At 46.0% G+C, this 26828-nt stretch overlaps 2 protein-coding genes across 3 annotated transcripts in view; both read right to left on the bottom strand.

The window, feature by feature from the left end:
- Positions 1–1463: 1463 nt before the first annotated feature.
- WDR76 (WD repeat domain 76) lies at positions 1464–19251 on the bottom strand. The gene is made up of 13 exons (XM_014601156.3): positions 19197–19251; positions 18773–19021; positions 16890–16982; positions 15367–15422; positions 12057–12183; positions 10903–11004; positions 10736–10779; positions 10500–10653; positions 7575–7727; positions 5985–6202; positions 5407–5559; positions 3566–3619; positions 1464–2137 (listed from the first exon to the last, which is right to left on the bottom strand). Exons 1-13 carry the CDS (start codon positions 19227–19229, stop codon positions 1882–1884), a joined length of 1692 nt encoding a protein of 563 aa, XP_014456642.3. The 5' UTR covers positions 19230–19251; the 3' UTR covers positions 1464–1881.
- A 1190-nt stretch (positions 19252–20441) lies between these two features.
- Positions 20442–26828, bottom strand: part of BLM (BLM RecQ like helicase) — a 31867-nt gene continuing 25480 nt past the window's right edge. For both annotated transcript variants that reach the window (XM_014601154.3, XM_014601155.3), the window contains exons 18-22: positions 26475–26674; positions 25031–25223; positions 23748–23870; positions 22159–22363; positions 20442–20783 (exon numbers count right to left, since the gene is read on the bottom strand). In XM_014601154.3, the coding sequence (XP_014456640.2) occupies positions 20609–20783; positions 22159–22363; positions 23748–23870; positions 25031–25223; positions 26475–26674 (896 nt within the window). In that variant the 3' untranslated portion in view covers positions 20442–20608. The remainder of the gene's footprint in view (positions 20784–22158; positions 22364–23747; positions 23871–25030; positions 25224–26474; positions 26675–26828) is intronic.

Genomic DNA, 26828 nt, shown 5'->3' with positions numbered 1-26828 from the left:
ACAAGCACCTTACAAATCATGTGTGTCAGCAAGTGAAGTTGGTATCACTGACGATGAAAGCAAGCCAGGTGCCGGGCACGCAACTTCCCCAATACTACTCCACTGGGCTATTTCAGCTAAGACTGCTTCTGAGCAGAAAGGCAGCAAGGCTCCCTCCCACCCCCATTCCAAAGCTCCAGTGGATTCAGGGACATTTCTCTCCTCCTTTTCAGGAGCAGAAAGGGGAGAGCAGGACAAAGGAACCACCATTCTGCAAAACCCCGTGCAGGGATCCGCAGCCAGCCCTAGCCTGGTTTGGCTGCCAAAGCTGAGCCAGGCTCTCCCCCCACCAGCTCCCGGGTATCTCATGTTAACGCTTGTCAGAGAAGGCACCTGTGTCCTGCATGGCCTCAGGCCATCAAAAACAAGCCAAGAGCAAATGAGAAACATTGTCCTCACCAAAGTGCCACCACCTGCAATACTGCTCCTTGCTCTTGGATGGGAAGGGGGTGGAGGGAAGACAGCATGCAGCCCCTTTGTTGCTCTGACTGACTCAGCACAAGCAAAAGCCCAGTGACCTTGTTTTTTAAACAAAACTAAACTAAAGCAAGCACCACAAGCTGCCGCTTCCAGTGCTCCTCGTTACCCGCCAGCGTCCTTTGAAGCTTCTTGGTAAAGCTTCAAGTCAGGATGCAGCACTGAGGTGGTGCTTGGTGCACTAATGGAGGATCCCATGTATCCCATCCGTACTCTTCCTGCTTGACCTCTTGGGAGATGCTTTGGACTTCAGCTGACTCCTAGATACCCCTGCACAGCCTCCAAGAAGCTCCAGAGGTGAATACAGATGGCCTGAAATGGCTCAAGGACTGAATCTAAAAGGTCATTATGGGCAACTGTTCTACTTTCCCCAAAGGGGAAAAGGATCGAGTGTGTCTATATTATATGCTATGTTGCATCTCTTCAACATTGGGAGAGTCCTGCTGAAAAAGCAGCACCTCCGTGCTGAAAGCACTGGAAGCCGAGTTAGGAAAGGGAACGGCTGCAACTTCTCTTCTGCCAAACCCCATTTGTTTCAGGGTTACCCCAACCTCCCACCACACTACCTCTCCCTGGGTTTAGCTCCTGGCTGCATCCGTTGCTCTCCGGGACAGGAAGCATCTAGGTTTCGTGTCCGTGGTGCTTGCAGGTATTGCTGTACTAATCGTGCACCTGAAACGGGCTGGCAGGCTCACAGTCTACAGATGATCACCAGCTTTTTACCCACCATTTTAGGCCTATCTTCGAATGCCATTGCAGCACTGCTTGTTAAGGATTTGGAAGTGGGAATGAAGATGTCTATTTCTGCAGTATCCCAAGACGACCGCCTGACTCAACATGCAGCATTTCACTTCTTTGCCCAATTCTCAATGCACCTGACAGCATCCATCTTCCCACACCAATGTGAATCAATTCTGAGAGCAAGATTTTAGAGACAATGTCAGACATTTTACTAAAATGGCATGTTTTATTGATACACAACACAATCAAGGTCTGGGTTCAGACACATTTTGAAAAAGCCACAATCTGACCATACCATATGTGAAAACCACCTGAGGCCCACGCCTGAGGTTTCTATACTGGGGCAGTCAGCACAATAAAGTGTCTAACAGTCAAGCTATTGTTGATGACTATCCAGTAAAAATCACGACATATATACATATATATGCAGCTTTTTTCCAGTATTTTGTTGTTAGGATGGAGCTGCTACAGATTTAATGAAAATATTGAATGCTTCCAACTACATACTTTATTTTTAGAATTTTTAAATGCACTTTTTGCCCAGAGCAAAGACAATTAGCGTAAGAATAGTTTCATACTTACTGAACCTGCAACACATTTAAAAAAAAAAGTCAGCAACATTTTTCAATCCTTGAAAACATGGAGACGGCCACTGGAGTTACCGCCCACTAAAATATTCTGAGTGGGGTGCAGGACATTGATGGAGCATACAGAACCCAGGTAATCTATATTATAGAAAGAGTGCAATAATTTCCCAGTGGCCTGGTAGACTTCTATTTGTCTTGGGCGTGCCAGGCTGCCAACCACAAAGCAGTCTTCCTGCTTAGGGTCCCAGATTGCTCTGAACCTAGTTAGCCAGCGTCCTGTGTTATTGTTATGTCTATTCAGAAAAATAAGAAGAGATAAAATGTGAAAATTAAACACTAAATTCAGAAAGATACACATTCAATACAGCCAATCCTAATACTTGCTTAAACCAAGATTATCCATTTCCACACACTTATATATCCTTGCTTCAAACAGCATCACCTTCAGGCTTTGTTAGATAGGATATTCAACACTCAACAGCTGGATGTGAAGGGACAGAAGGGAGGACTAGGAGGTAAGGAAAGTATAGCAAATAATACTTCCATGTCAGCAACCACTTAAAAAATACTGAAGCTTCTGATTGTGTCTTCTGGTGAAAATACAAGGAAAATACTTAAAACCATTAAAAAAGTGTAAATTTTCCAAGCCACTCAGAATCACAGAGAAGTAAGGCTGGAAAGGACTCCAGAGCTGACCTAATCCACCACCCTGCTCCAGGTAGGATCACCCCTATCCAAATGACCTGATTTGTCCTGGTGTAGCATACTCCTAAAACTAGTCGACCCTGTCACGCAACTACAAAGGCTTTCTGCCTTGAGATGCAAAAGTCCCCTAAACTGGTCTGGGTAAAGCAGGGGAACGAGGGCTGTCTGTGTCCGGCCGCTGCAATGGTGGTTAAAGATCCAAGGGAGAGGGCCAGGCTCCCTGCTACGAGAAAGGCAAACCCCCTACATCCGGCACCAGTCTGCCTGTGGGGTCAAATTCCTTCCTGATTCCAAAATGTGGCAACTGGTCTGACTCTGGGCAGAAAGGCAAGACCCTCGAACCAGTTTTAGTCCCCACAGGAGCACTAGCACACCCCAGTCCTTTAGTGACCCTACATTAGCTATGCCCAGTATGAGGGAAAGGACCCAGCCCTTCTTGATTAGGCGACTGGTTTGTAAGCCTTTGGACCCGAGAGGCAGGAGTGAAGGGAAGGAAATAGGGAAAATAAATATTCCTGTGTCTAAAAACAGAGCTCTTCATAATCAAAAGCTGCGACTCTGAGGTGTTTCAAAATATGTTTTTTTCTGGTGTTTTAATTTTATATTTTTAAAAACACAAAACCACAAAACTGGCTCCATGCCTCGGTTAAATAAAATATATTAAAAACTCCTCCCACAAACTTTGTGGCCTCAGCTTTGGGTTGTGTGCAGGCTGTGCCCCGTGCAGGATAGGTGGGCAAGTAAAGGCAGCTTAACATGACCCCAGTGCTCAGTTCAGTGGCCAGTTGAGACCACTCCTCCATGCAATCAAGAGTACCATCAGGGCAGCTCTAACTGCAGCGGTGGTCTGGGACACCAAGTGTTGTTCCAGCTGTTGTGAGTCACCCAGGAGCAAAGCAGCCTTTACCCCACAGAAGGGACTGTGCAACCTGGGATCTGCCAGCACAAGACGGTGCTGGTGTTACAGTAGAGACCAGGCACAGGACCTACATCTTCAGCCCTGGTGTGTTGCTTACCTAACAGTTGCGACAGGCAGCAATGTAGATGATAAACAGCTGGTATCATAGACCCTGCAAAACAAAACAGGGTGAAAACCATGTTAAAACATATTTAACTAAAACCAGGACTTTTACCTTTAAAAGGTTTATGAATACTCTATCATGAGAAGAAACCAAACAACAACTGCGCACCAGAACGAACGCACACTGAAAATCTATCAAAGACAAGAATACCCAACTATCTGTGGGGGCACACATCTCACAGGACAGCCACTCCCGCTCTGATCTCCCAGGTCTAATCCTCAAAGGGCACTTACAACACACCTTTCGTAGATGAGCCTACGAGCTCCACTTCATAAATCTACTGCACACAAAAAATCGTGGGCTCAGTACAGACATTGGATGTACGACACACTACAACCTGCCTGACCACCTGCCAGACCCGGCCTCTTACACTTTTCTTCCCCGCCCCCTCCCCAACTCTTCTCCCCTTCCCTCCCCTACTTTTCTGCCCTTTGTCTTCCTAATTTCCAGCTATTTCACTGAGAGCCTCTTTTTTACCTTGTATTATTACCAATGCAGTGTTTCCCTTTGGCCTTTTTCCCCCACTGCTTTCTTCCCCCTCCTTTATCTTTTGTCTTTCTAATCTCTGCCTATTTCCATTCTCACTGACATCCTGCCACACTTATAGCTTCTCTCATTCCTTGGAGTCTCAGAACAGCAGACTTCCTATGCCCGAAGAAGGGTGACTCTTGCAAAGAACTTCATTCCAACTGCTCAGTTGATCTAATAAAAGATATCACGTTGACTCAAAGAACCTTGCCTGCCTATCACAAGATGAATACAAATGCGGAACACAGTAAAAGGTATAGTATTTATCAATTCTGGTTTGGGTCCAGGTCTATAAGGTCCAATTGTCACTGATACATATGCTCCAAATTTTTCATTTGGAACAGAATTACTTTGTGTTCGTGCCCCTGTAGGGCTTGAGTTGAAGGTCACCCACTTTGAAAGCTAATCCACACCTCAGCACTCATGTGATTTAACTCTTACTCAGTCTGAACTTTTAGGTTGGGGCTATTCTGACAGCAATAGTCTTCCTTCCAAGGTTTATTCCACAATACAACCGTAAGATCTGGCATACATAAACTGCACATCCTCCTGGCTATACTGAGCTGGAATTAAACATACACAGGAAGTGACACATATTCTTTTCTTAAGGGGAGACAGAGAGAACACGTCTAATTTTTGTGTCCTTAAAAACAACAACAACAAACAAATGTTTTATATAGGGTCCAATTTGTAGCCAAGCCTTACCTAGGTCTCCAAGTTTTACCTACTATTTGTTTGTGCCATTCAGGTCTTTTAAGCCACCCAATTTGTGGATGCAATCGAGTGTTTAGATGGCAAGATCACATGCATTATGATCAAACTGACAGCAGGGAAAGGGAGGCCAGCTTTTTAAACTACAGCCTGCAGTGTAAATTTGGTTCTTATTATGCCATGTGCTTGATCAAGCTACAGGCAGTTAAATAAAAGCACCCGATTGCCCGTAAAAGTGTTAGTAGAATCATGTCAGAAATCTGGGTTCTAGGGATTTTCAGGTGCGATACTGAGCTTCATTACTCAGATTTTGAAGATACAGCTATGTAAGTTCATATTTGCTGTTGTTGAACCCAAAGAGAAAAGAGAATAATTAAAGTGCAAAGAATGAGAAAATCATTTTTGTTGTTACAATTTCTTGAATAGTTAGTTTTCATTAAAAACGTTAAGCAAAGAAAGTTATCAAAGACAATAAATTCCATTTACATCCAAACTGTTTTCGCCATGTAAAAAACTTCCTTCCAACATCCTCTTACCTCAACTTATCATCAGCACATGTCGTCACCACTCTGTTCCCAGTAACAGGAGAAAAATACGCAGAAGCAACACTCTTTGTGTGCCCACTGAGAAGGCATATAGGTTTGTTTCCGGCATGCTTCAGGTATCGTATGTCATAAATGCAAACGTTCCTGCAACATCCACACAAAATGATGTTTATAATGTCTGTCACAGGACAACCTTAAAGGCCTTATTTTCTCACAACGTGTTAAAAATCCCTACAGGGCTACTCAGGATTCCTGCAGGACAACTGAAGGGTCTGTCATACTCTTTTCCTCAAAAATGGAGCAGTCACGTAAGTCCTTTCCCAACACCAAAGTATTAGAAAAGCCAAATTATTTCCAGTTTTGAGATTTTTTTTAAGAATAGGTTTCTGCAGAATCAGAAAGCCCTTCAATATAAATTAAGGTTCAATTAATTTCCCCATCGTAAGTGTTATTGGATGGCGCCTCTACCTACACAGATGCCATTGATAGCCAATTCCCAGTGCTCTAGCATGAAACCACAACACAGAACACACAGCGTAGGAATCACAATAATATGTGGAACTGCATACGTTGAGCCAGCAGCAACAAAAAACTGTCTGTTCACTGGATGAACGTGAACTGTCCTCGTGGCCTTGGAATTCAGGCTTGCAGAAAGCTCGGCAGAGGTTCCCGGTGTTCGTCTGTCCACAACAGCCACATCACCATCCCAGTGCCCTACCACTAAGGTGGAGACACTATCTGGCAAGAAGTCGAAGGAGGACATTTGGGCATCTTCGCTTCTGTACACCTAAGCACATAACAGTGGTTTAAGTCAGTCAGCGTACACTTATTTCAAAATACAGTCCAATTAATCAGTGCGATCCCTGGCAACCTTTTACAATAACTGCAGTGCAGGATCCAATGCAGACTGCTTTAATTGCTGCTGAGAACTTTTACATTGTTGTTCTACAAGAAATAATTGGTGCAGACTGAATATCTGACAGCCTTACCCCTGAACAGCAAGGCATTTAGACAGTTCTCTCATGAGACCAATGAAAATGAACTATATAAGCACACTAAACGGAGAGCTTACAGTCTAAAACATAGAAAAACAAAAACTGCCCCATATGATCCTCTCACTGTTGTACCCTTTTTGGGAACAAAACTCATAGCATCACCTGTCTCCTTCCCAAACATGACAGCGCCACTGGGCCCTACCTATGATTTCCCAAGCAGCTGTCTCAGGAAAAGGGCCCAATCCTGGCGTGTTCTCTGGCCTCCCAAATTGCCCATTGTAGCTCCTTCCTTACCAAGAGTCCTTGTTCCCAGCTAATCTAGTGCTAAAAAGGCTTAAAAAACACTTAGACTTAGATTCCTAGAGTCGAAAGGGACCTCAGTGCACCATCTAGTCCAACCCCCTGCTCCTGGCAGGCAAGAAGAGTCACCAACTCTGGGGTCACGTGATCCCAGCCAGGTGCCTGTCCAGTCTCTTCTTGAAGGCCCCCAATTAACTTATGTTAATTGATTATACTTTGAAGGTTTAACCAAAGACAGGGGATAGAGGGGAAAAGAGAGCAAGCGCTCAGCAAAAACAGCTGCCCCACAATGGAGACCATCATGGAATACTAGCCATTATCTTCATCTGAAGGATGAACAAACCAGAGCTAAGAGGAGTTTTGCATTGCACTGTGATTTAAGATTCCAGAGGCCCTCTAAATACAATGTGCATGTGTTTGCTGCCTTTAAGACACACACTTTAAAGAAGCAAAGTGTTCAAATAAGCAAGAGTTATGCAGAGTCAAAATGAGTTATCTGCCAGACTATTTTAACCTTTTCAGTAAGGCAAGTGTCCACGATCTCTTAAGACAACATCTCTTGGGGGCTGGACTAGATGTGAGCTCCTGAGGTCCCTTCCAACCCTCATTTTCTATGGCTCTATGAAACACTGCAGCTGAATAAAAAAACAATCCAGATTTTCCAGGTAGGTTATCAACTAGGAAATTTCTCACTGGTTTTTTAGTATTTAAAAGGTTTCTTTACACATCCTTATGCAAGAACTTCCTAGCAACTAGAGCAGCTGACAAATCATTGTTGGTATAATAGGACTGAACACGCATCATAGCCACCCAGACAGACAGACCGATGAGACTGGAGCGTAACAGGACGGTGAGTATGCTCACCTCGTCAAAAACAGCATTGGTGACATCCCCACAGCGTAACGTTTCATAGCTCAGGGACAGCAGATGAGCAGGATTAAATGGAGAAAAATACATGCAGCTTACTGGGTAACTATGCGGTATGAAGACATACACTCCATCCTCAGGTTTACAGCTCTGAAAAAAAGAAAAAAAAAAAAATCAAGAAATTGGATGAACATAACAGATTAACCAGTACATTTATTTCTACCTTTAAATTTTAAAAGAGCAATAAGCATTTAAATTTCAATAATGCATCACAATAAATGCTGACTTGCATTTCAAAAGCTGCATTAAAAAAGAAAAAAAAAAAATCAGCAAGCTGAAATAATAGCAGATATTGGTTCCAGCAGTCCACACTTAGACATTACTCTTATTTGGGCCTCAGCATTAAATCCTGCAGTCCTTGCTCAGTCTAATTTACCAGCAAAGTCAGAGAATGTGCCTCTAAAGTAGAGGAGTGCATGATTTTGCTCACTGTAGGCAGCTGAAAATACAACTGCTAGGTCTGGATTTTCTTCCCCCCATCCTTTTCAGTACTGCGCACCTGGCTTAATTGCAAGGGCTGCAAGATTTACTTTCAGTTTCATAATTATACTTCCCAGACGTAATAGAAGCTGCAACTTCAGTGACAACTAAAACATAACTCTACCTCACCATGATTTCCATTACAACCTGTACATCTGTTTGCTTTTGTTACATTCAGTTTGGGAGTTAAACACAGAAAAGTAAAATTTTTTTTGCTACTGTCAAACAAAATTTAGAATCAAAGTTAGTTTCTTTTTTGGAACTAATATTCTCTTTCAGAGATACAAATGTCTGCTTCTTAAACTGTGTTAACTCCAGTAAACTTGGATTAAAATCAGAGAAAACACACCATCAGTTGCCAGGTCTCTGTAGGTAACAACACATTTAATCTTCTAAACTTACTTGTCTAAAAAGCTTAAAATATTATTTGTGATTTCTTTAGCATCAGTTATTAAGGACAAGGCTGAGCACAAAACAAGTAGGTTTTGCAGCTTGTGCATATTATAAATGTGAGCTAAAAAAGTGATGTTGTGGCCGTGATGGTTCAGAGCTAGAAGGCACTTACGTGTGGTTATGAAACTAATTTGATGACTCCTTCCTATGGCAGTGATTCTCAATCAGCATGCCCTGGGTGCCTTGAGATCCTTTCAAGGGTGCCACAGGGTGTTGCACAACATTAGCACTGCTAGTGTGCAAACAGGATTGACTAAGTTGTTGGGGGAAGTGGGCACGCTAGAAGGGAGGGACAGGCTGCAATTGGACCTAGACAGGTTACAGGGGTGGGTGGATGAGAAAAGGATGGGTTCAACACTGACAAGTGCAAGGTGCTGCACCTGGGGAAGAAGACCCAGCAGCACACCTACAGGCTGGGGAACTCCCTTCTCATCAGTGCAGAGGTGGAAAAGGATCTTGGAGTCATTATTGATGCCAAAATGAACATGGGCCGACTGTGGGGATGCAGTCAGGAAGGCCAACTGCACCTTGTCATGCATCCAGATGCATCACGAGCAGGGCCAAGGAGGTGATCCTCCCCCTCTGTGAGGCACTGGTCAGGCCGCAGGTGGAGTACTGCGTCCAGGTCTGGGCGCCGCACTTCAGGAGAGATGTGGACAGCATGGAGAGGGTCCAGAGGAGGCCACCCGCATGATCACGGGGCAGCAGGGCAGGCCCTACGAGGAGAGGCGATGGGACCTGAACCTGTTCGGTCTCCACAAGAGAAGGCTGAGGGGGATCTAGTGGCAGTCTACAAACTAGTCAGGGGACCAGCAGGCATTGGGGGGGAGTCCCTGTTCCCCCCAGCACTGCCAGGAGTGACTAGAGATAATGGACACAAGCTGGCGGAGGGTAGATTCAGACTAGACATCAGGAGGCGCTACGTCACAGTCAGGACGGCTAGGAACTGGAATCAACTCCCAAGTAAAGTGGTGCCGGATCCTACCCTGGGGGTCTTTAAGGGGAGGCTGGATAAACACCTTACCGGGGTTGTTTAACCCGAGTACTCTTTCCTGCCATGGCAGGGGGCCGGACTTGATGATCTGCTCAGGTCCCTTCTGACCCTACTGACCAAAACTATAAGAGAAACTGAGATTTCAAATAAGAATTCATACTGTTAAAACAATCATGCCCTCCTGTGGCCTGAGTTCTTTGCCAAAGAAGAATTGCTCTGTTATTTTTTGTGTAGTCCAAAAATGAGTAAAAACTAAGAGCTGGCATTTTCCAAGGGGGGAGGGGGGGGGGGGGCCTTGAATCTAAGACAGGGTGTCCTAGGTCTAAAAAGGTTGAGAATCACTGCTCTAGGGAGAGGAGCACTAGGATTCCAGGTTTGTAGAGGGAAAAGCATGCATTTCTGGCTCTCTTGGTTTGAAACATGCTGCACATAAAACTCACAAAACCCAAATGCACAGAAAATCTTCCTTAGTCATTTTTAAAGTGTTTTACATTTTCTAAAGTTTTCTAACTCACACCATGGTGCTGGTTATTTATTTGTATTTATATGCCTGTGGTTAGTTATACAAAAGGTTATATAAACAAGATATTATACAAGAGGTTATATAAATAAGATATTATGTAAGAGGTTATACAAGAGGTAATATATAATGATGATACTAATAAATCTTCTACAAGAGGTTAGATGTGTGCCGTTTGGCACGATATGATTCTCCCACTGCAATCATCCTAAAGTCATGCAAAATTAAACATTAATCCCTCCCTCACCAATAACTGTATTGTCACACAGCTATTACAACCAAGCAATGGAGCTTCCCTTCCAGTGGGTCTCAAACAATTAAAAATTGCATTTTTGGCCTGTTACCTGGCTTTTTCCCATAAAATTCATACACAACCCTGTCCCATCCTTTAAGCCAGCAACTCCAAAGCATTTACCAAATCCCAGAGACCAATCTGCCCACTCCTGTCTCCAGCTGCCACCAGCGTCCTGCTTTCTGAAGGATGGATAGCCATAGAACAGATTCGGTTTTTGACAACTTTTGTAACAGCATCTTCACTGAGGATCATACAACTCAGACGGTCTTCATATCTAGGCAACATTATCAAAATATTAATGAATTAAAAAAAAATTAGAACTAGAGAGCTCGAGAAATACATTGTTAGATGATTACCTTTTTATGTCATACACATGCTTTTCTGTATCCTCTGGTTTTATCTACATTATGAAACAGAAGGATGGGGGAGGGGAAAGGACAAATTTATTTGGAGAAAAATTTATTAAGAGCTCAGACTAAATGTACATTATGAAAAAAAGAGAATGTATTCTGATCAGCAATACCTCACTTATCTTTGCCCAGCTATCCAGAAACTCCTTAGTCGACACCTTGCTTGTATTCTCACCTGCAGGTACCATCTGAAGAGGTCCAGGTGGCAACAGAGGCTGTTTGATACAAATGGGGTAGAAATTATTTTAAATAAATACCATGATTTATTTTCCTTTCAACTTCCCCCCTTAATTTATCACATTAGAAATATTAATAACCAAAGGGAGCTCTTCAGCTCTTGAACCTTCCACACTTTATGATATTACAATGTGGAAAGGGTGCATCAAAATGAGAAACTCCTATTAAAGCATCTTATTTAAAGGAAGGGAGGAAAATTAATTAGCAAGTACAAGTGGGTCAACAAATAGCCACCCTAATATTTTCCCCCTTTTATTTCTTCCCTTGCATCCAGCAAAGGCTCTCTTCAAGGACTGCATTGCAGAATACTGGCGTTACTTCAGCAGCACGACAGAGAAATTTAAATCAACTCAGAAGAATATGATCTTATCTGTTGCCTGTGCATCTTCCTCAAATAATACAGGTAAGTGCATCAGACAAAGATGAAACTAGATTAAAATCAGACCGCAGTTACAGTTAAACAAAAGCAAAACAGAGCAAAAATATTTGAAATGAAATACAACCTCCACTCTGAATCGAAGAATATTTCATATTATCGGAAATTCAATCATGAGATTACAGAGCAGGGAACGTATTTCAGCAGTCTGAGGTGCAGAACATTGACCTAACTATTGAATGCTCCACTTCCATCACCAGATTACATTTTGATAGAACGGACCAGAGCAAGCTCTGTTGAGATTCATCTCAAACTTGGTTTCCGCAAAACCCCTGATCACTTCCTTGAAGCAAACGACTAAGCAAGACAAATGAGGGTGAACAAATTTGCCCTTTCCTCTGGGCACTGCACGAAAGACTTCCCAAGTATCTCCAAGGGATAGAACAAAATTGATTAGTGTCAAATATTACAAGTGACAACCACCAACACTTAAGAAGAACCCCAGCGCGCTTTCCTGCCTGAGGCAGGGGATCGGACTCAATAATTGGCTGAAGTCCCTTCCAACCCCAACATCTATGAACCGAAGGGCTGAATACAGAGATTGTTTTCGCGAGGCTACCGACACATTTCTTCTTTTGCCCTCCCCCATCTCACGTGTTCATCGACGACTGTTTCTGGCGGTGCGGGAAGTTCTGGCAGTGGAACTCCCGATGGGTCCACCCTCTGTAAGCGCATGGACCTTCGACGCACTGTCTCATCTCCTGCCTTTTTGGGCTTAACTCTAGAGGAATAAATACATATCAGATAATACATAGCCAGAGAACTCAGACGCATTTGATTCCTCGGGAAGCCTCCCTCAGTGGCTTGGACCCCTATTTCCAGGAACTTGACACAGACCAGTGGCCCAAACAGTCATTCTAGAAACGTCATTTTGTCAAAACTGTCATCTTATTTCCATCCAGTAACACCCCACTGGTAAGGGCCTGCCCTTCCAATGCTTCCAGTTTGCATTTACAATGCACCCTCTCTCTAGCTGCTCTACTTTTCTTTTCACAACTTTTTCTATTTATGGTGTGAATTTCCTCATCGCTCCCCTCCAAGACTTCATTCATCTTTAATATTCATTTTCATTTTCTTTCATGCAATATTTTATTTCCTTCTTCCCTCTGTACCATGGCTTGATTTCCTACCTTTGCTTGCTTTTGCTTAATGCATGTTCTTCTATATCCATTAGTTATCCTTCCTCTCATATAGCTAGGGCTTTCTCTCTTTCTTCCTCCTCATTTTTCTCTTTAGCTCCCTTTCATTTCCTTTCATCATTTAGATTGATTTTTCCCTTAGCCAGCACAGCAAATAAAACGCTATAAGAAAAAGTGGCTCCTGAATATCTCGATGAGAATACCACAAAAATAGCTATTTTGGGGGGTTTTTTGATCAAAAGATACTCATGCTTATATTTATGTTCCTTTCCTTGGAAAAGCGATATAAGGAAGAATACACTGAACATAGTGAACTTGCTACAGATGCTGTATATGCATATGGGGATTTACAGGGACAGTATAATGTAATCAGAAGTCTAGACGTGCCATACAGATACTGCTTGCTGATCTCTAATGCGCTTGCTTATGCACGTGTGTGCTGTCTAGGCCTGTGCGAGTAGGCAGCTATTCGATCCAGCTTTGGATCTGGCTGCTTCGGATGCCAGCGATCCGATCCGGAGCGCTGGATCAGTTTCCCACTTCGATCCGGCTGAAGCTGTTCCAAAGTCCAACTGACTCTGTCTTGGGGCAGTTGATTGTCAGACCAAACCGATTGCCTTCTACAATCAGGTCATAAAAATCACTGGACGCAGGTGTTGCGGTGGCTGTAGTCTTTCTGGGCTTCAGGAAGGCCTCTGACACTGTTTCCCACCTCATTCTCATTAAAAAGCTAGGCGACTGTAGCATTGACGCTTACACAGTCAGATGGGTGACAAATTGGCTGAGGGGTCACACCCAAAGTGGTGGTGGATGGGTCATTTTTTGACCTGGAGGGAAGTGGGCAGTGGGGTCCCCCAGGGCTCGGTCCTTGGGCCCGCAGTGTTCAATTTCTTTATTAGCGACTTGGACGAGGGGGTGAAGAGCTGCCTGTTTAAATTCATAGATGACACCAAGATTTGGGGTGATGTGGGCATGCTAGAAGGGAACGACAGATTACAGCAGGACTTGGAAAGGTTACAGGGGTGGGCGAATGAGAATAGGATGGGATTCAACACTGACAAGTGCAAGGTGCTGCACTTGGGCAGTAAGAACCAACAGCATACCTACAGGCTGGGGAACTCCCTTCTCGAAAGCAGAGTGGCAGAAAGAGATCTTGGAGTCATTAAACATGGGCCGACAATGCGAGAACACGGTCAGTAGGGCTAGCCGTACCTTGTCGTGCATCTGCAGATGCATCACGAGCAGGTCCAAGGAGGTGATCCTCCCCCTCTATGCAACGCTGGTCAGGCTGCAGCTGGAGTACTGCGTCCAGTTCTGGGCGCCGCACTTCAAACGGGATGTGGACAGCATGGAGAGGGTTCAGAGGAGGCCACTCGCATGATCAGGGAGCAGCAGGGCAAGTCCTATGAGGAGAGGCTACGGGACCTGAACCTGTTCAGCCTTCGCAAGAGAAGGCTGAGAGGGGACCTGGTGGCCATCTATAAACTTACCAGGGGGACCAGTGGGGTTTGGGAGAGACCTTGTTCTCCCGAGCGCCTCCTGGAGTAACAAGGAATAACGACCAAAAGTTGCTAGAGTAGGTTCAGACTAGACATCAGGAGGTGCTACTTCACAGTCAGGGCAACTACCATCTGGAACAAACTTGCAAGAGAAGTGGTGCTGGCTCCTACCTTGGGGGTCTTTAAGAGGAGGCTTGACGTTTACCTGGCTGGGGTCATTTGAGCCCAGTTTTTTTTGTCTCCTGCCCAGGCAGTGGGTTGGACTAGAAGATCTACAAGGTCCTTTCCGACCCTACATCTATGAATCTATGTATTGATTATTTCCTCTCCTTAGTGTGCAGTTTTGTAGGTGTTGATTGTTGCTAATTAACTGATTACATTAGCTAACAACTGTGTATTGAGGTGGTCCCTGAGTGAATCATGACTGATCAGTAACTGGTAACACAGCAGCTTAGCAGCCAGGCCTGCGGTAGTTGTGTCCCCCCCACACACTCACCAAGACAGACAGTTGCACAAGCACCCACGTCACGAGTTTTGCCTGTCAGCAGCCAGAGGTGCAGGTACCAGAACCCACAAGCTCTGCACCGATCTCCTCAACAGCTGGCAGGCTTCATGGCCTCGCCAGGGGCCACCATCCCTGCAGTTCTCACCCCGCTGTGCCTTAACACACACAGGGTCATCTATGTCACAAGTTTTGCCTGTCAGCAGCTTGAGGTGCAGTTCCCCCCCAAGCCCCTGCACCAATCTTCTTGAAACTTGGCAGGCTTTGTGGCCTCACCAGGGGCCACCACCCCTGCAGTTTTCACCCCCCTGTGGTGTAACACATAGACGTGACATGAGTTTTGCTTTCACGAATTTGGGGTGCAGTTCTTCCCAAAACCCTACACCTATCTCCTTGGAACTTCGCAGGCTTCATGCTCTCAGCAGAAGCTACCATCCCTGTGAGTTTCATCCAAATCAGACAAAAAACAACAAAAAGTTATAGATATTTCACTGATTCCCCATTACACCCTATGGCTGGATCTCCAAAGCAGCTCCAAAGCTTTTCCAAAGTGGTTCAGAAAGCCTAACGAAGCCAGCGCTTCGCTCCGGACATGATGCTTCGGACACCAAAGCGTCTGAAGCTTCTCCAGATCCAAAGCATGGTCTGAAGCCTCGCACAGCCCTAGTGCTCTCTATTATACACATTCAGGGAGAACCTCCACCCCACACAGAATTAACAAAAAACAAGTCACAGCATCTCTCAGATATGTTTGGTTTTTTTACCTTTTGATCCCATGGGACTGTACTTTAGATGCTATTTTGCGAAGTCTTGCAGCCGACTGAAAAGTAGAGAAATAAAAGTCTTAGAAGCATCAGATACTGTACTTTTGTGTGAAAAAATAACTAAAGATAAAGTAATGGTATTGCTGTTTTAGGTGTATGAATGAACCAAAATATTAGGTTTTCACATTTATTCTATCAAAATGAATAATCTAACTTGTCCATTTTTTGCTTTGTAAATTATTTTCCTAACTTCCAATTTTTCAGGCTAAAAAGGGAGCCCAAGAGTCAAGCTGTGTTGCTTCTTTCTCTTGTTTTTGCTACCTGATCTTCTACCCATGGCAAAAAATGGCACTGAGTTCTGCGGACGGCATAAAACAGCAAAGTCTGGTTCATTTAGCTGTTCTATACCTCCCCTACAAAAACGCCAGACAGAGCGTGACCAAGTAGAAATAAAAAAATCGAGAGAAAACCGTACGCATGAAAACCGATGATATATTTGAGTTTGAAGACACAAGTAGTTTTAGTTTAGCAAAAAAAAAATCACAAGAGGCTGCACAAATGCTATAGCATTGCTGTCAATCAGGGACTTGGATTCAGTACACCTGCAGACAGAGAAGCCTAGTGGGAGATAACCGAGCGCTTGCTCAAAGCATCATTTTCGCAGACATATGCAGCTCTCTAAAGCACAGTTGGTAAGCCCACCTTGGCAGAGGTGTGTGCAGATAAGAAAGATGCCTTAAACTTTGGGTACTACAAAGATATTGCAGATGACCATAAACCAGCAAACCAAGGTACTGGTCACGATAGCACCGTGGAGCTCAGCAAAAGCTGACTTGCCCTGCTTCTTGGGCAGGCTCTGCGGCCTGTGCCAAGATCCATACAGCTGCAGCTAAATTAGTACTTAATTCAGTTTACAGCCTCCTCACACAATCCTGTACACTTCATTGCACTCCCCATACCACACACCTAGATAGTTTCTATTCCACTAGCTGGAAAGGAGCTCTTGAATCTCAGCTTTATCCCTCCCTATTCTGTCCGCACCCCTCAACCCATAAGCAAATAAACAAGCGCGTGGACTTTGCTGCATCACCCTGCTGCCAAAAGAGGACGCACGAGGAATTAATAATAAAGAAAACACAGGAGAGAGAATGAGTCTGGAAAAAGGCTACAGAGACCAGGATCAGCATATGTACGGGAAATGAAAAATGTCACTTCCTTAGCATTTTTTAGAGTACTCCCACAAAGTATTAGATAATAGTTAGTGTTATGTCTTATCTGAAATCTCCCCCTTCAAAATTTTAGATTAAACTTCTACCAAAAAACTCGGTTCAAAGGACAGTCCAACACTGTGAAGTCTGGCGTTCCTTGGAGTTTTTATGCTCTCCTTCAAAGCACCGGACATTGCGTATTACTGGGGACACGTTTCACAGCTACATGGACCACAGGTCGTTTCTGTACAGTAATTCCCACTCGAGTTAGAGTGCCAATATTTTGTGTTTGCTCTCAAAAGAAACTATACAAACCTCATGCAGCTTCAGAGAAGCAAAAAATTTAGCATTTTCTTTAATGTTCTTGAGTCTTTTTCTTTCGTAGGCTGACAACTGCGAAGATCCCTCCTGCACAAAATAAAGGAAGGCAATTATAGCTTTAATAAGCAGAGTGCAACGGGAGGCCAGGACTGCCGAGAAGACAAAGCACTACACAAACTTTTCTTTTTATTCTAACAAGCTAGAAACCTTTAGAAGATGTGAAGTTTCAAACATTTCTTGCATTCTTTTATAGTTAAGATTTTTGCTCTAAGATGAGCAGACATGCATCTCCCAAATATCTGCTACTGCATGAAGTTATGAATGGCAAAACGTACAAGCCACCTGAAGGATAGTTTAAAAAACCCGGGAGGCTTGGAGAAAGAAAACAAGCAGTGCACTGACCTCCTGAATAGCAGGGCTTTGCCTGAGCGCTGCCAAAGGGATCAAAACTAATGCTGTGACACACAAGCAGCAGAGCTGCTCCCACGCAAAGAGCTTTCCTATTGCTTTTCCCCACAACAGGAAAGAGGAAAACTAGCTCCAATCAGAGTCTGATATTAAGGAGCTAATGGAAAACTTTGAGTTTGTGCCTTCTGGAGCACAGGTTGACATGGTGAGACTTTGGAGATATGAAGAAATCTGTAGGCAAGGCAGTTAATGCAGTAATTTTAGGAAACCCTTATTAATTTCATGCGTCAAGTATCCAGGTTGTAGCTGTATTGGCTTAAAGGAAAAGGCAATCAGGACTCCTAGTAGAGATATTAGCTTTTATTAAGCAGGAAGATGTTTGCAAGATTTTTTGACAAAAACCTTGTTGGCCTAATAAAAGACATCATCTCTACTATGAGTCCTGATTGCCTTCTTAATGCCAAACGCTGGCAGGAAGCAAGCAAGTTTTAATGCAGGATGGGTGTGTTCTGTGCACATGCGTGCACACACATGCGCATGCATGTACCCATGCACACGCGTGTTTTTGAAGATGGATTTTTGAAGATTCGTGCTCGAGTTCTCTATAAAAGTTAAAATTGTTTTAATAAAACATTGTGCTCATAATACGATACTGAAATAATAAGTAAGGAAGCACCCAGAATGGGCTGCTTATATCAGAACAGCAAAGCCTGTAAAGAGAGACGGTTTGTTATTAGCTTGATGATCTTATGAGGTCCCTTCTAGCCCGAACGTCTATGAAATCTCTGGAAGGGATTATTGAGAAGAGATCACACACAGAGCCCCCCCCCCCCCTTTTTTTTCAATTAAAGGTTCATTATTTATAAAGGAAAAATTATTCAAACAAGTCAAGTTCATCTTCATGAACGTGGCCTTGCTGCTTAGCCCTAATTATGAGCAATACACAGACCCCCAAAATTTACAGCTCGTCTTACGCTCCTCAGTGACATCTGGCGATTCCCTACTAACAGCAGGCAGCCAAACAAAAAACAGGTTGAAAGCTGTGAAAATCCCCGTTTTATAATACAACCGGTGTGGGCGTGCAAGCACAGAGGCTGTCCGTGAAACTACAATAGGTTGAAAGTTGTGAAAATGCTCGTTTTATTTTTCCTCCGCTCGTACGAATGGAAGTGGTGCGCGCGTGCGCACGCACGGAGACCGTCGGCGACACGACCAAAATAGGTTGGAAGTTGTGAAAAAGCTGGTTCTTTTAGCAAGAACAGTTAAAAGTTGCAGAAGTGTTGGTTTTATCGCACAAGCGGTGCGTGCGTGCGCGTGCACGGAGGATGTCGGTGACACTACAAGAGTAGTTGGGAGGTGCGGAAATGTTGGTTTTATAACACAAGTGGCGTGCGTGCGGGGGAGGCCGTGGGTGACACCGCGGCGGCGGCGGCGGCAGCAGCGGGGAGTGTGGCACAGCCGGGTCTCACCAGGGCGGATCCGTCGGGGTCGCTGGTGTCGCTGTCCATGTCCACGTCCATGTCCACGTCCACGTCCAGGCCCGTGGCGGCGGCGGTGGAGGCGGGGGGGATGGCGCGGGCGGCCGTGTTGGCGGAGATCTCCAGCAAGGCGCGGGCGCTGGCCGGCGGCTCCTTGGCGCGGCGGGGCTTGTGCGGGCGGCACTCCGGGGCGGGCAGCGGGGTGAGCACCACCCGCACGTGCCTGCCCACCCACCCGTCCTGCAGGGAGCACGCACGGCCAGGCTCAGCGCGGCCGGGCCGGGCCGGGCCCACGGGGCAGCGGGGACGGATCCAGTGCGGGCATCCCACCGCCACCCCCACCGCCGGTGTCCCACGGGGCTGGGGATCCCGCGCCGCCCCGCCCCGCGCCACCCCGCACCGCGCACGGACCCACCTGCGCCCGCCACAGACCCTCGGCGCCCGACATCGCCGCCTCGCCGGCTTCCCGCCCGCCCCTGCCGCAGGCCCCGCCCCCGGCGGCCCCCTCACCGCCTTCCCGCCCGCCGGCCCTCGCCCCGCCCCGCCCCGCCCCCAGCGTCCTCCCTCACAGCCCGCCAGCCCTCGCCCCGCCCCCGCCGCAGGCCCCGCCCCCGGCGGCCCCCTCACCGCCTTCCCGCCCGCCGGCCCTCGCCCCGCCCCCAGCGTCCCCCCTCACAGCCCGCCGGCCCTCGCCCCGCCCCAGCCACAGGCCCCGCCCCCGGCGTCCCCCCTCACCGCTTTACAGCCCGCCGGCCCTCGCCCCGCCCCCGCCGCAGGCCCCGCCCCCGGCGTCCCCCCTCACCGCCTTCCCGCCCGCCGGCCCTCGGCCCCGCCCCCAGCGTCTCCGCCTCACGGCTTTCCCGCCTGCCGGCCCCTCGGCTTCGGCCCCGCCCCCCGGCATCACAGCCTCACCACCTTCCCGCCAGCTGGGAGGCCCCGCCCCCCGGCATCTCGGCCACGCCTCCTCACCGGCGCCCCGCCCCGCCCCCGGGCGCGGGGCGTTTCCGCGTGCGCACGAGCGGAGTGAGCGCGGGCCCCGCCCGGGGAGCCGACCCCACCGGCGGGGCGCGGCCGCTCGCGAAGACCCTTTCCCCAGCTCTTGCACCGGGCTAATAGAAGAGACCGCGCCGCCCCAGAGCCCTGCCCGGCCTCACCCGCCCTGCATTCAAGGAGGGGTGCAGGGACCCACGCCGCCCCGCCCGGCCCCCTGCCAGCCAATCGGTTACAGCGGGGAGTGGAGGAGTGACTGAAGCAGCACGTGGTCCTGCCCGTCCTCCAGTCTTCAGGATGAAAAGACACGCTCCTGTATTTCGGAGGTTCACACCTGAGCAGTGCCCTGGCCGTGAAAGCCTACGAGGCAGCCTGAACAAGATAATTTTTTTGTGATTTCCCAGTGGGTGTAATAACAGATATCTACATTTTTGCATTTCTTTGTCTCAGACCAACACGATTCCGGACTCCAAGCACCGTTTCTAGCAAGGGGGTTTGAGCCGGTGGCCAGAAAAGCACGCTCCAAACGTAGCCGTCACAGAATCAGGGCCGCTTTGCAATAATTAATCCCACGAAAGCACTCGGGCTTCTATTCCTGCTCAAACAAGCAGGCTCTCCTACGCCATCAATATTAAGGGAAAAAAAATACAGTGTAAAAGTTCTGAATGAATACAGGTCATTAAAAACATTTATTTAAACATTACCTTTGGGATTTGAAAAGAAAAAATAAATGTACAGATATATGCAGACATTAAATAGTTTCAAAACCAGATAACAGCTAGTAAAAGACAGGCGGACCACACAGAGAGGGAGTTATATACAGTTTCATTCTAGTAGTTATAATAATGAATATGACGGTTTAAGGAACTGTCTATTTTGAGGCTTCGGTGGTGCCATGATCCCCAGTTTCCGACTGAGTCCTGGCACTGCTGTCGCCCCGTATGTTGATGAGCTGTAACTAGGTGCAGCTGAGGCTTTGGAGTTGAATGTCTTTTTATATTTGCTGCCACCCCTAGGAATTTAGAGAGAGAGAAAACCCGGTTTAGTACATCAGCATGATACCAGCCAACATCAACCCCTACGTTTCATTTAGAACAGAAGTGTCAAACCTATAGCTCACTTACCAAATTCATCCTAGGCAACTGGCCTACGTGGCACTGTCTTTTTAGACACTGGATTTATTTTTCTAGTTTCTTTTTAAGGGGAAAAAGTAAGAATAATATTACTACTACTGTTATTATTATTACTACTACTATTATTATTAAAATCTACAACCTTTCCCCCTTGTCACACATCATCCAGGTCTGAACTATAAACCCTGGTCTGAACTATAAACCCTGGCCAGACTACTATGGCTGACGCTACAGCAGTAGCTATGTTAACAGCAAAAAAGGTTCATCTGAAAGGGAAGATGGAGGTTTCAGTCCTGGAGGCTGGAGCAGAGCCTGGCTTACCCAGGATCTCTGTATTCCCAGGAGCTGGACAGGCTCTGGTCTCATGTGGTGAAACCAGGGGAGAGGGCTGAGGACTAGCAGACTGCTGGGCCCACATGCTGCGATTACAGCCAGATGGAGAAGAGCCTGGCCCAATTTCTGCCCCATGTGGTATGACCAAAGTAGAGCTATGAACCCGCTGTATGGGGACCCAATAGAGCTATGAACCCTCTGTATGGGGACCCATACAGAGTTTGGGAAGCCTGCCTTTCTGCCCCCTCCAAAAATCAAGCAGCTGAGCAGGAGGCAGATTCCAGAGAGAAAGCATGGAAGCATATTTAGAACATTTTTTCCTTATCTGAAAATATTTCTTATGTGATTATTTTTGTCATCTTTTCAGTCCTTGGCTCTTTCAGTTTGCTGTCATTCTACGGGATGGGTGGCTGCTAAGCCTGCCACCTCCTTAACTTGACCAAAATGGCACTTGTGTACAGAGAGTACACTAGGAAGTAAGGCGAGAAACGTCTTACTTCAAACCCCTTCCAACTGTTTTCCACTTAAAACACATCCTTCCCTGGATTCTTTAAGAGCAAGGAGACTACTGTGACTCAAGCTCAGTTGCTTTGCGTTCTGCCCTCCAAACCCTGCACAAACATCGAAGTGAGAGGCGCTCCTCACACCTGTATAAGAATCGTTCATTTTTGGAGCCACTGGGGTTAGCCAGCTTCTGCAGCGTGCGCAGCACCACTGTACAGTAATAAGTGATCAAGCAAGTAACAAGTCCAACCATGCAGTGGGTTCAATAAAAGATATCACCCCCAAAACATCCTTGCCTCGTGAAGAAACACATTCAGACTTCCAAATCCAAGCTTTTCATGCTGCTCTCCCCACCCACATTCCTATTGACTTTGGGTTCATTTCAGAAACGTTGCAAACAGCAACAAAACAACATACCCCTTTGAATAAGACTGCTGACCACCACCCTGACTTGTTTTTTTCTTCTTGGCTTGTTTGAAGGGTGGAAACCTTTTCCTCCTCTTTCCTTTGTTTGTCTTGTTGTTAAAATAGCTTGAAGTTGTGCCCGTTCCCTCCGACTCCTCATCGCTCTCGAGCATTCCTGCACTCCCAGGCCCTTTGCCTGCAGTTGCATAATCTTCTTCTACGAATGGACATGGGGTATAAAAACAACACAACTGAATTATATTGGCTAACACAAAAAGCTCATAACATTGGGCTAAAATATTACCAGCACGCAATGACATTTTGTGCAAAGTGGCTGAAAACTCTGCACTGCCTTCATGAGAGTGATGCTCAGCGCCTGCCTCAGAACCCTTCTTAGGGCCCCTCGTTCCTGTCGGAGAACAGCCTAAGTGCAGCTCCAGATCAGCAGAACGTGCAGAAGTAACATCCAACCCCTTTTTCCTCCAACGAGGTCCTTTTCTACATCGTGCTGGCAACGATGCGGTACACAAGCCTCACTGCTGGCTCTGTGCTACTGCTAGACCCTTCCCTCATCAGCCAAGCAGGGATGGATAGCCACAGTCCACCATGCTTGTGGCAAAGTTTTAGCACCACCCAAGTTAAAGAATCCATGTTTAATACCACCCTTAGCTGAAAACCTCAGCAACGTGACTAAGAGCCCACTCCCAACCAACACTGATTGGGATAAATGCCACACAATGCGGCATCATAAATACCAAAATGATAAATCACGCAGCCAGCCTTTTATTCCACGGGAACTTCCTCATCCCCACTCTTTGCCAGGCATGCACTCACAGCAGCTGCGGCAGTTACTTCACTGCTTCTGCTAGTTGAGGACCCACAGCTTCCTCTAGTGGAACTAAAAATACACTTACAACTGCAAGCCTGCAGCATTCAGTAGCTGACCTCTGCAAGATTTAGATTTTGTCATTCTGAGGCGAGCTACAGCACGAGGCTCAGAAGAAGTCACTTAATGTACTAGTCGCATGGTGCTAGAATCTGTCGTGCATTTTGTGTGGTTAATCATATCTGGGTGAGCTCAGAGTGAAACGTTACCATTTTGATTCAGCAGCATTTTGCATCTACATTTTTGGACGTTATTTGCGTGCGAGTATAGTACAAACCAGTGGAGAACTGGACTAGATGTCAGATACCATGGAGTGCACAAGGTAGCTGCTATCTATCAGTTGTTGCAGTATTTGTACATACTGCAATTCTACCCCATAGACAGCTGACGTGAATAGAAAAATGCAGTGCAAAGCACCGAACCCTTAGCCTCCTCTTTATTCTCAGAAAAGTAGCATTCTTTTTTCCTTACTCAGTGCCAATCTGAAGCCCAGGTTTTTAAGTTAGAATGAATTTTCAACTTCCTAGCCTAGACTGGTTAAGCACCTCTATGTGCTCTGTAAATCCATGGAGCTTTCTCTTCCATCTTATGTCCGAGTAGGCCATAAATCTGTATGACTTAAACATGGTTGTCTGTTTATGTAAGTCCATATGTGGAAGATTTTAATCATTAAAAAAACAAGCCCCCACACATTTAGATACGAAGGATACTATACCTGGCAATGTCCAATCAGAGTACTTCTGCATGACTTTAATTATTTCAGCACCATACTTCTCCAGTTTGTCCTCTGTAACACCATCAATCTGAAGCAAAACCTCCGTATCAGAAGACAAAGTTTCTGGATGCAAATGTAAAGAAACTGGATTAGACAAAGATTTTGTGCGTACATTTTTTTTTTAATTAAGGAACAATTGTACCTTTAAAATTCAAATTAAACAGAGACCGGAATAAATTAGACAACCAGTTCTCGCAAACATATTTTTGGAAACTGTATCAGAAGATGGATATCAGAACTAGGAGCTAGCATCCACATACTAAACCAGCTACACACTGAACCCAAAGAAAAGTCTCTGAAGTCCTTTTTGAAGAGTTTTCAAAGGTTAATGTGCAAAAAGACATTATTATGCCCTGGTGGGCATGATTTTAGGAAGAGATTTGGAGAGAAATCAGGACAGAACATCATCACAGAGCAAGTAGTACACAGGAAATTCATCCACACAAGTAGATACGGGCATGCCTCCCAGCAGACGAGCACCCCAAGATGACTAGTATAAAACAAGCACTAGAAGGCTGGTATTTAGACTGTCCTCATACTATTGGTCCCAAGTCAGGGGCTGGGGGACATGACTTGTGAGGAGAGGCTGAGGGAACTGGGCTGATTTAGTCTGCAGAAGAGAAGACCGAGGGGGATTGAATAGCAGCCTTCACCTCCCTGCAGGGGGGCTGCAAAGAGGATGAAGCTGGGCTGTTCTCAGTGAGGGCAACTACAGGACAAGGAGCAATGGGCTCCAGCTGCAGCAAGGAAGGTTGAGGTTGGATATTAGGAAAAACTCTCGCTAGGTGGGTGGTGAAGCACGGGGACAGGTTACCTAGAGGTTGTGGACTCTCCATCCTTGGAGGTTTTTAAGGCCCAGCTCAACAAAGGGCTGGCTGGGATGATGTAGATGGGGCTGGTCCTGCTTTGGGCAGGAAGCTGGACTACATGGGACCTCCTGAGCTCCCTCCCAGACCTCGTGCTCTATGAATTTATGATTCTGTAAGTGTGAGGGCCAATCCAGAGAGGAGTCCTGTTCTGAACTGGAAGGATTCATATAACACAGGATCAAGAGTTTTGCTGTACCAGTGATTCCCACAAAGGGCAAGATTAATCCATGATTTACAGAAACAGCCTGGCTAGCTCAGGACAGAAATGATGTTTCTCTAATTTCTACTGGAAAAGACTATGATATAATTGTCTTTTCCACATGGAAGTTCCAAAGAACGAAAAGTAAAACCTACCTGCTATTCTCTTGAGAGTAGAAGTGTTAAAAATATTGAAGTAATGGACATCAAAGATTTTCCCAAGAGTTTTGCACATATCCGTAAGCTCCACAAGGCATTTCTTAACCATTTCTTCCCGTTCTGACATTTTTGCCACTGAAGCCCTTTGCTTTCGGAGACTGCTGGCAGACTCCGTTTCATGAAACTGCACCTGTTAAAATGAAAAGAGTTAATGTACTAACAAGTTATTCGTATCACAACAACCATTAAGGAAACAACTGAGCTGCTGAATAGCAGACACCTGCCTTTATTAAACAAGACAGGAATAACTGGAGGAAGGAACATGAAATTGTTTACCCTCAACATTTTATTAATGTCCCAACAATAAGAAACCATCTTGCTGGGGTCATCTGGCCCCAGCAGTCTTTCCTGCCCAAGTGGAGGGGGGCTGGACCTGATGATCTGTCAGGTCCCTTCCAGCCCCTAACATCTATGAAACTCAAGATTAGGGGCGTCAAACATCTGGCCTGCAGGACTTCATGGTCCATATGACCTAGTTTTAGATATGGCCCACAAGGCTTCTTGCTCTGCCTTGGTGGAGCCAGCACCCACAGAGTTACATTAACCCTCATATGTGGGCACAGTGGCTCTGGTAGCCACGACCAGAAGCACCAAAGCCTGGATCCAGCCCACCAACTCCAATGAGTTTGACACCCCTGCTCTGGATGATCTGTTGTGTGAGCTAGAACAACCTTTTCTCACATTTTCAGACTTTCACCAGGGATCCACACTCTTAGCTCTAACCTGTTAAATACTGCAGCCCTTTCCTACAAGGGGCTGGGGGTGTGAAACAGAAACAAAACCCCATCCAAACCACTATCAAAAGCAAAGCTAGTTTTGTGTGAGCTAATGCTGAGGCCTGGGTGCTTGAAGGGTTTCCCCTGACCTACACGTTACCTGGTGTGGAGTTGTGGTATCAACAGGCCATAAAGCAGGCTCTGCAACCCCCTGAACTGCAGCTTTCACCAGAGCTCAACACTGGCTGCAAAAGACGAGGGTGACAAAAAGGGCTAGGGCTAACAAGGGGATAGCCAAAACTCAACCTTTCCCCTGCCTACCCTAAAACACTCACTCACTCGCTCACAGATCGTTACTCCTTCCTTTAACCTCTTTCCCAGAGTCCAGGCAGACAGGCTTCTCTCTCAATTCAACTTCTCCTCTTGCAGGTTGTTGCCTCCCGTGTCTTGTTTTTAGGCCACGCTAAGCCCCGCATCTGCCAGAACATAACCCACCTTCACACTGAAGTTTGTTGATAAGTGCTTCATTTCTAAACTACGCTGTTGTTCACACTCTGAATTCCTGACATCACTTATTTTTTTAAATAGAAAAAAGCAACATCAGTGTCACTTTAATATAGAAACAAGCACTCAGATTCCACGAAATAGATATATTTGGTACGCACCTCTAGACACCCATTTAGTACAGCCTGTGCTCGCTCTCCTACAATTACGTATGATACTGCTTGGTCATTCGCAGTGATATACAAATCTTCATCCAGGATCTTGTCCAGCACCAGCTTTCTAAAGAGCCGTTCAGCATTATGTCTTGAGTAGGCAGCTCCCTTCCCAAATATGCCAGTCTGAATCTTTGCGCTTTTCACACCTGTGCAGTAAAAGTAACAGAATTGATTTGCCAGAATAAATCAGTACAGCACAAAAATGTGGCAGCTTATGAAGCCATTTCCCAGTCTGCTCACATAAAGAGTGTGATGCACAAGAACTTCAATTTAGTTGTCATATCACACTATACACAGACA

The sequence above is a fragment of the Alligator mississippiensis genome, chromosome 11, assembly GCF_030867095.1.
Source record: "Alligator mississippiensis isolate rAllMis1 chromosome 11, rAllMis1, whole genome shotgun sequence".
Taxonomy (NCBI): domain Eukaryota; kingdom Metazoa; phylum Chordata; order Crocodylia; family Alligatoridae; genus Alligator; species Alligator mississippiensis.
Note: the sequence above shows the minus strand (reverse complement) of the source record. Positions and strands in the feature narration are given on the sequence as shown.

Coding starts and splice junctions, on each gene's coding strand:
- WDR76 (XM_014601156.3), bottom strand. CDS start 19,229: ATGTCGGGCGCCGAGGGTCTGTGGCGGGCGCAG. Junction 15,423..16,889: donor CTTCTCTGAAGCTGCATGAG/GTTTGTATAGTT, acceptor TCTACTTTTCAG/TCGGCTGCAAGACTTCGCAA. Junction 10,654..10,735: donor CATGTGTATGACATAAAAAG/GTAATCATCTAA, acceptor AATGTTGCCTAG/ATATGAAGACCGTCTGAGTT.